Source organism: Vespula pensylvanica, chromosome 10, assembly GCF_014466175.1.
Source record: "Vespula pensylvanica isolate Volc-1 chromosome 10, ASM1446617v1, whole genome shotgun sequence".
NCBI classification, from domain to species: domain Eukaryota; kingdom Metazoa; phylum Arthropoda; class Insecta; order Hymenoptera; family Vespidae; genus Vespula; species Vespula pensylvanica.
Window position 1 is genome coordinate 1,768,134 of NC_057694.1, and position 9,435 is coordinate 1,777,568.

Here is a 9,435-nt window from a genome sequence, read left to right on the forward strand (position 1 = left end):
GCAATGACTACGACTACGACGAAGACGGGAGGAGAGTGCTATGGTAAAGAAGAAAATGTTGAGATTGAGCTAAGAAAGGACACGTTTGCCTTTGGAAATTCATGCAAAGTGATATCTCGAGAGAGAAGACGAATAGATAACTTTACTTAACTTTTAAGATACGCATAGATCTATGGACAATTACATTTACGGAAATTTACGACGGTAGCTTTTTTTCTTTTTTATAAATTCGATGAACAATAAAAACTTCACAGATGTATTGGATTTGGATGGCTTGGAGAATATAGTTAGTTTAATACGCTTATATATTCTGTTGACGGAATCAGAGATCCGTGAAACATGGTATTAACGGATACGCCGATCCTTGATGGTAACAAATGATGGTAGAACCTTAATGGTTCGTGCCGAGGAGTAAAGGATCATAGGAAACGTTTATGTATCCTTCGTATATATATATATTATACATACACGTATATTGGCTAGACTATTCTTATTCTTCTTAGTCCGACGCGTCCCTTTGATCGATTGCTTTTGTCACTTAGCCACCATGAAGGCTTTATCACGATCTTATACTGCCCTTCTAATTACGGAGAGTTTAATTATTTTTCGCAGTTGGTAGCTTCTCTCTTACTCTCTCTTCTTCTCCTACCATTACGTTAGTCGTGCCGTGATCCGAAATGTGGGGTTCGAATTTAAAGTCTTATTCCCCTTGGACCTATGCCACTGGAGTCTGTGCCACTCTATCGCGTTATATTCGTGAACGAATCTTCATCTATAGGGTGAGCCAAAATTTGACAAGTCAGATAGATGAATTTGTATTTTATTTATTCGAATAAAAAAAGGAATATTTATTCATTATTACATTATATATAAGTATATATATGTATCTATGCATGTATGTATGTATTTATGTACGTGCATGTACGTCCGATAATCGTATATCCCATAATCGTTGCTTTTAGAAATAATTAAAAAAGAAAAAAAAAAAAAGAAAATGTCATTTAAAATAAGCTAAAGTTATTTTAAGACTTAGTCCCTTAAATTTTTATGATATCATCTTAAACCGTAGCGAGAGAGGTGGGAAAGACAGAGAGATAGCTCTGTTACATGGTTCGTAAATAGCAACGATATGGCCAGTCATGTACGAACACCGTATATACATAGTGTTTGCGTGGCATAGGTATAGGTACGCATGGAGTAGTAGTACGAACGGGATACGGGTTACTAAGGCCCCCATAATGACCGCTGCAATCCTGTTCCCACACACAATCCCATAATTAAATCCGTTAATCAAGGCTTACGGCTTGGACTGACCCTATCAACTTGGTTTATTGTGATCTGCGTAATCTATGCTAAATTAAGACGGACCGTCGTCGCAAAATCGCATGTCTCGTTTGTGTTACGCGAGCCATTCGTCCTCCATTAATTAGAGGATCGTTCGTGTTCGCGGAGTTTGCCTCGAAGATCATCATCGTGGTTGGTTGGTTGGTTACTTGCTTGCTTATTTGTCTACCTCTTTCTCTCTCTCTCTCTCTCTCTCTCTCTCTCTCTCTCTCTCTCTCTATCTCTATCTCTCTATCTCTTTCATTCAACACGCTAGAAGACGGTGAATTAATAATCGTAGTAAAGATGTTTGCAGGGAATACTTACTCCGTATATCCTATTTCTCTTCGGTGTTATGATTCTCTTTCTATCTTTTTCTCTCTTTCTATCTCTTCCTCACTGTCAATCTATCCTACCGTTCTTGTAAACGTAATTAAATGGGATCGTAAGGATATCTAGAAGGTAGAAGGAGAGAGAAGGCCTCGAAAGGATTACGAAAGTTTTCATTACATGGAGGTAGTATCCATCGAGACAGTAAGTGATATTTTATGGCGAAGGTGGATCGGCAAAGTTCTTCCACCTTTAGACTTCGCCTAGAATTAATTGTCCGGCTTATCTATACCCTTCCTCGTCTCCTTCCAGGCTTTATTGCTTTTAACGAAAGAGTAAGAAAGATGGATAAAGAGAGAGAGAGAGAGAGAGAGAGAGGATGAGGTTTTAGCATCGATCGAGCGAAAGTAAGAGAAGTCTTATATACACCATGGTCCGACTCCTTCTCATGCTCTACTTCCTCTCCTCTCCTCTCGTCCTTATCTCTCCGACATTTCGTTGGCTTTGAAATGACAGAAGTCAAGTAGAGCGGAATACGGAGAACGCGGTTGAAGTGTAATTGGCACTGGAGTACACTTGTCTTGGTTCGTTAGAGAAAATATCTTCCCCATTGTCGAGGGGCTTACGTAGCCTCCATTTTTATCTTTCTCTCTCTCTCTCTCTCTCTCTCTCTCTCTCTCTCTCTCTTTCTTTTTTCTTTTTTTTTATATCCGTTTCACTTTTCTCTATCTCTCTTGGGCACGCCTCCTCTTCGTTCCTCTTTCTTTTTTTTTCTTTCTTTTTTTTTTTTTTTCGTAGTAGGGACAGTATTATTTTTGTTTCGAGTGGATACGGTCACTCGATGCAAGTAGTCTTCTCTTTTTCTCTTTCACTCTCTTTCGCTATCGTTCTCTCTCTCTCTCTCTCTCTCTCTCTCTCTTTCTCTCTCTAGTGAAACGTGGAAACGTGGAAAAGCTTGTGACAGTCTAATCTTCTCGAGTATCCAGAAGAATAGAGCCTGATTCTCAAGTGATCTCGAAGGGAATTGACTCGGACGAACCACCACCACCACCATCGCTACCACTACTACTACCATCACCATCACCATCACTGACTACTATCACCAACCATCGTCGTTGATACCAATACGACTACAAATATCATTCTCCTGTCCATTTTTCTACCCTTAGCTTGAAAAATTCCATATTTCGTGTCTCTTTGGTAAAAAGCGGATGATTCTTCTTTTGAACTTTCTATATCCTCTCGCGTTTTCTAACCCGTGTCGTTTCGTACGCTGTCGCCGACAGCAAACAGTGAACGGACCTTTGACCATCTATCTCCCTTTTCTTAATGGAATATCCTACGTTATTTCGATTTAAAAAAGATATATATATATATATAATACCTTTATTATCGACGATTATTACTACCACTGCTACTATTACTACTCTCTTTCTCTTTTTGGCTCTTTTCTCTCTTGTACCTCCTCCCTCTCACCCCTTAACCATTTCCTTCCCCTTTTTTCTCAGAGTCCAACATATAACAAGAGTTACTACTTTAGATAGAACTTTTAAAATCGTTCCAAGTCTACGTATTCTATTATTTGAGTTCTCTCTTGTGGAAAGGAAACGAACGTTTAATGACCACCATGTTTTACCAACAGCCTATTTACCACTAAGTATTTTCATATGGTTGATGATAAAGCGTGTCAAAGGAGAGACAGGGAGTGAGAGAAAGATGGAGAGAAACAGAGAAGGGTGAAACCTTTTCGAATCTCTTTTTTGCGAACGGAGGCTTTAGAATCGAGCGCGTGCGGACAGTCGAGTGAGTGAGTGAGTGGTGAGTGAATAAGAGAGAAAAGAAAACGAGCAAAAGAGAAAGAGAGAAAGATAGGTATACAAAACGTCGCACGTTTTTTTGTTTTCTTTTTTTTTTTTTTTTTTTGGAGAAAAAAAGAGAGAGAGAGAGAGAGATTCTTCGCGAGCACACTCCAAATGGAAAAGAGAGAAATATACGGGTCCGCTTTGTGAACAAGTGGAGTGAGCACGTATAAGAGGTCCTCATTGGACGAGTGCTTGCTTCTCTACATACCTGCATACTCTTTTGGCTTTTGCGGAAGACGTAACAAACGTTAATAGCACCAACAGCACCTGTTGGTACCCTCCTACCCACCCCTTCGCCCCTCTGTCCAATTCTCCACCTCGTTTCGTCTCCTACCTCTTAAAACTAATTTTTGTCGTTTGATTTATATAAGAATTATATATTGAATCAATTAGATCGTGGGTAAGAAAAGGATGGAGATAAAAGATGATATTTTGGATCCGTTATTATTTCAACAAATATAGTCTCGTGTATATTTAAAGGGATGCTTTGTATGTATGTATACATATATATATATATATATATATATATATATATATCTCTCTTTTTTTCGTATTCCCTTTCAACGACACGTATATAGTCGAGTGCTGAACCCTTCTACAAGAGAAAGATAAAAAGATTAAACCGTATCGATGGTAGTAGTAGTGGTTAGAAGTAGTACGTGCATAGTTACATACACACACAGAGTTACGTCGTTCCATAACAGGACTCTCATAAGAGACGAAACTGATTATTTATAATCACTCTTGGTGGCACCTGCTAAATGGCGTTCCCATGCGACCTGAAATAGTTCAGACTCTGGTAAAGCTAGAAGTAGATACTAACGTCGTTTCGTGTTCCTCTTCTTTTCGATAAAAAGAGGAAGAAAGAGAGAGAGAGAGAGAGAGAGAGAGAGAGAGAGAGAGAGAGAGAGAGAGAGAGAGAAAAGTGGTGACTGCATGCTCAAGTCGGAGTTCTTCTTCACAAGGTGGCGATGACGATGGCAGTGCTCTTTACATCTAAATATAAATACGAAGGGTAAAACCTTAAATAAGAACGAAACCACCGACGCATAAATAGCGTCTCTCCCACGACGAATCTTGCTCGAATAGGCGGACCCGTCGTGTGTGCCTTTATTTTCTTCCTCTTCTTTCTTTCTTTTTCTTCTTCTTTTTCTTCATCTTCTTCCGCCTCGTTCTTCTTTACTTCCAGCACATTTTGTTTGGCATTACTCGGTCGAAAAAAAAGAGATTGATAACAACTGTTATTACTATTCGAAACACGAGACACGTTGAAATATCCCGAAGAAATATATGTATGAATGACAAAGCTAAAGATACGATTCATTTTTATTAAACTCTTGTATAACTTCTGCAGGAGCGTTTATTGGTCTACGATTATCGTGTCGTAGGTTATATATCGAAGATCGATATTTATTTTATTCGTATACATGAATAGAATCGAATGTCTTCTCGCTTCTCACGTTTCTTTCTTCTTTTCTTTTATCCTACTCTTCTTCTTTCTCTTTTCTTTATTTATTTCGGAAAATTTCTTTTAAACAGGAAATTTAAAACTTCGACTGGTATAATTCGACGTTGCCGAGTGACATATAGACATTCCCATGCCCTCGATAAATCAAATCTCACTTTCTGCGTAACGTCAGTGAAATCGTGACCCGAAATAGGGAGAGAAGAAATAACGATAAGAGGAAAAGAGAGAGAGAGAGAGTGAGAGAGAGAGGGAAAGAGGGAAAAGGGAGAAGAGGAAGAGGGATAGAAAATGATGTATGACGTTGTCGTGATGTCGAAAAAAAATGAAAATAAATACATAAATAAAAACAAAAAGGAGGAAATAAAAAAAAACGAAAGAAGAAGGGGGGAGAGAGAGAGAGAGGGGGAGAGAGAGAGAGAGAGAGTGTACGTCTACGTCACATTCTCGATATAGATTTTATTGAGGGATAAACTCGGGATACGTGACGGCTCATTACCCAGTTTCGTCGGCGGACGAACGATGAGTGGTGTGGTCACCCTTTAACGGTGCACAGAACGTGCGCGCACGCCTATACGCGTATACAGAGAGGGACAGACGGACAGACAGAGAGAGAGAGAGAGAGAGAGAGAGAGAGAGAGAAGCTTAGTATAGTGGACACACATCAGAGCGTAAAACCCTTCACGATGGGTGTTTGCGATCTCTGTAAAGCATCACCCATGTGTTTCCGAGCGTAGCCCTTGGTCAAGCATTCGCATTATAAAACCATAAACCGTAGCATTCTCGCGAGCACCAACCACTCTGCTTTCGAGCCATGTGTCAGGCAGGCAGGCACTCGTTTTTCACAAAAATTGCCATCTCGTTTTCCTCCCTTCATTTCGTTCTCTCATTCTCTCTCTCTCTTTTTTTCTCTCTTTCTCTCTCTCTCTCTCTCTGTCTCTTTTTTTTATGGTATTCGTAGAATTCGGTCCGTTCGAGAACATCGATATACTATAGTGAAAAGGGTGGTCTGACAAAAATTGAAAAAAAGGAAGATAGGAAAAAATATATATTTCTATATATATATATATATATATATATATATATATATATATATATATATATATATATGATTGGGTCTAAATGTTTGCTCTTGATCGTTCAAAGAGATGATCACCCTTGGTAATCTTCAAAAGGAATACTACGATACGCCTTTCCCGGATAGAAAACAGATTCCCTGTCATCCAGTAGAAATATTTTTCTTTCTTTCGAATCTTTCGTAGAAAAATCGGTCGGATGGCGAGAGAAAAAATTTTTCTATAATCCCCGATATCCGATTTCTCTCTTTTAATCGAGATCATATCGAGAGGAGCCATACATTGATTTTTTTTTTTTTCGTTCTATATATTTATTTTTCTTTTTTCTTCTCTTATATGTTATATGAAGGTAATGTATTCTACGATCTAGAAAGCGATCGAGATTACCGATTATGATCGTTGACAGTTCGAGATTCTCTCCGATGAAAAAGAATGATAAATTCCAGAGCAAGGTAGAGATATATACGAAGTTTTTGTATGATATGTGTGCATTTATACGCGGTATGTGTACGTGTGTATGTGTGTTGAGAATTCCTTTGTTAGAGAAAAGACAAATTCTTCTTTATGCTTTCGTGGTAGGCCAAGTTGGATAGAAGAATCAGATTCTCGATAGAAAAAGAGAGAAAGAGATACGAATAAGAAGAAAAAAGAAAAAAGAAAAAAGAAAAAGATGCTGCAGGAAGGAGGTTAATCCTCCTCCGTCGCCTCTCAAAAGAAAGATTCGTGTGCTAGGTGAGAGGGTGAATAGAATTAATATCTAATTGTTGCTGGAACGCACGATCTCGATGAAGAGAACGAGAAGGAGAGGGAGGAAGAGAAGGAGATGATGGTGGTGGTGAAGATGAAGGAAAGAAAGAGAGAAAGAGAGAGAAAAGAAAATAAAAGGAGAAAAGGAGGTAGGACAGGACGCTTTTTTTTCGGCAACTCAAAAGGCTACCCGAACGAAGAATGGTAGTCTTAACTAACTATAGACTCCTTGGACGACATAATCTCTATCCTAACATGCGAAGCGAGTGTGTTCTTTGCCGCTAAGTACACATTCAAGCACGCTCCTGCTCCTCTCTTCGCGTTTTACTTTCTCTCTCTCTCTTTCTCTTTCTTTCTTACTCATTCAGTTTCGTTCACACACTCTTTATTCCTCTCCTTTTATCGTGTGTTTCATATGTGCCGGTTAATACGGGGGTGTGCACTCATGGTGAAGCGTATATGTGTAAGATAGAGGAGGGAACGACTACGAAACACGCTAGAGAGTATGTATTTGTATGTGTATGTGTGTAAGAGAGAGAGAGAGAGAGAGAGAGAGAGAGAGAGAGAGAAAGCTCTGATCTTTATGAGTCACCGTCATTCGGATAAAAATACCAGGGCGCTTGTACAAACAGTTACCCTTCGGGTGTCTTCTCGAACGTCGACGCCATATCTCGGACAGGTTCACACGGCACTCGACCAACCAACCAGGTGGCTTCACCTGAAAGACGCGAGAGTTCTCTTTTTTATTTTTATTATCATTATTATTTTTCTCTTTTTCTTCTTTCTTTTCTCTCTTTTTCCTTTAACTTTTCATATTTTCATTCTGCATTACCTTCATTCGACAAATGGATTAGCATGATTCTCTCTCTCTCTCTCTCTCTCTCTCTCTCTCTCTCTCTCGCTCTTTTTCTTTATTGCATGGGATATTATATTTGCACGTATTTTTATTTCTAGTATCGTGAAGTCTCGGTTACGAGAATCTATAAATAATAGACTTTCTAAAGTAGAACTTTACGAGACAGGCTCTATATAAATTTTAAGAAAGTATAGTTATACATTTATTTAGCGATTGTAAAGAATGAGTTAGTGAGTGCTTGAGTAAGTGAACGAGTGACTGAAAAAGAGAGAACAAGAGAGAAAGAGAGGAAGAGATTCAGGTAAACGCTGTCATAAATTCGCAAGAAGGTCGTCCGCTGTTTGACACTAATACTAATGATCGTTCATCGAGTAGAATAAGCCGATACAAAGATGATGTGAAAATCGGTGAAATTGAGCAGAACGGATATATTCGGCGTTTGGTCCTTTGAGAGACGACTTTCCGGTTGGCTGACTCTAACGTAGAGATTCAGCCGTCTCTCCTATCGTATTTAATGATAGAAAATGACGGTTTATGAGTCTACCGAAAAGAGATTTTGATTTATATTTCGTAAGTACGTTACTGTCGTACTATAGGAACGTTCCCTTTTTCAACTTACCCCTCTTTTCTCTCTCTCTCTCTCTCTCTGTCTGTCTATCTACCTCCCCCTTTACTTATCCTGGTTCCTCCTCTGTTTTGACGTTTCGTTGTTGAAAAGGTGTTGCCAGTGAGATCGTGCTCACTGATTCAAATCGGAACATTCCGTGTGACACTTTTGAATATCGATTAATGTCTCTCTCTCTCTCTTTCTCTCTTTCTCTCTATCTCTGTCTCTATCTCTCTTTTTGTGACGATCGACGAGTATTCCACGATTCGTACGGTATTTCAACGATTCGTTAGATTCTCTTTCTCTCTCTCTCTTTCTCTTTCTCTCAGTCAGTCAGTCAGTCACTCACTCACTCTCTACAATCGCTAAATAAATGATACGCCAGCGTTGCTTTTATACGAGCTAGCGAACGAACGAGTTTGATCGATAAATTTCGTTTATTTTCGCGTACGCACTCGTAGTTGCTGGTCTGCTGTATCGAATTAAATACTCGTCTGGACCGGTCGAATATCGGTACAACATCTGCGAGCAATTTCCGTTTGGCGAAATATACACATATATTTATTTATTTATTGGCGTACTCGCGTTTCCCATAACGTTGTATCATCCGTAGGATAGTACGCGCGTGGCTCGATCATTGGCTATTAAAGGAAAAAAGAGGAAAAGAAAAAAGAAAAAAAAGGAAAGGAAAGGTAGTGGCTTGGCATGCGCGCGTGTTATATGTGCATGCATGCATATGTGTGATATGCAGCTCTTGCGAACGATAAATTTGATTTCGACGGTGATTAAGCGTAATTATTGTTTTATTACGACATGGCCGTCGTTCTATCGCGTTTGGTATCGAAATCTTGTTGAAGGGGGCAAAAAAGAAAAAGTAAAAAAGGAAGAATAAAAAAGAAAAATAAATATAATAATTTTCCGCGTTTCCGTGATACAAGCTAATAAAGTTGCACTCGCTAATTTTCTAGGACTCTCTCTCGAAAGAGAGAAAGAGAGAGAGATGTTTGTTATAGGGTTGCCCGATTTCGAAGGGGTCGTTCGTCGGGTCACGAAACCACCTACGGCGAAGGAAATACGCTTTTAGACCTTTGGGGGCGTTTAGATTCTAATCTAATAAATACTTCCTTGGTAGGCCTTTCGAAGGGTGAAAACTCAATGAGTTAACGTTT

At 39.1% G+C, this 9,435-nt stretch overlaps 1 protein-coding gene across 1 annotated transcript in view; it reads left to right on the top strand.

Moving 5' to 3' along the window:
- The first annotated feature begins 264 nt into the window (after window positions 1-264).
- LOC122632656 overlaps window positions 265-9,435 on the top strand; it is a 150,605-nt gene continuing 141,434 nt past the window's right edge. The window contains exon 1 of the mRNA XM_043819747.1: window positions 265-779. Within this exon, the coding sequence (XP_043675682.1) occupies window positions 678-779 (102 nt within the window). The 5' untranslated portion in view covers window positions 265-677. The remainder of the gene's footprint in view (window positions 780-9,435) is intronic.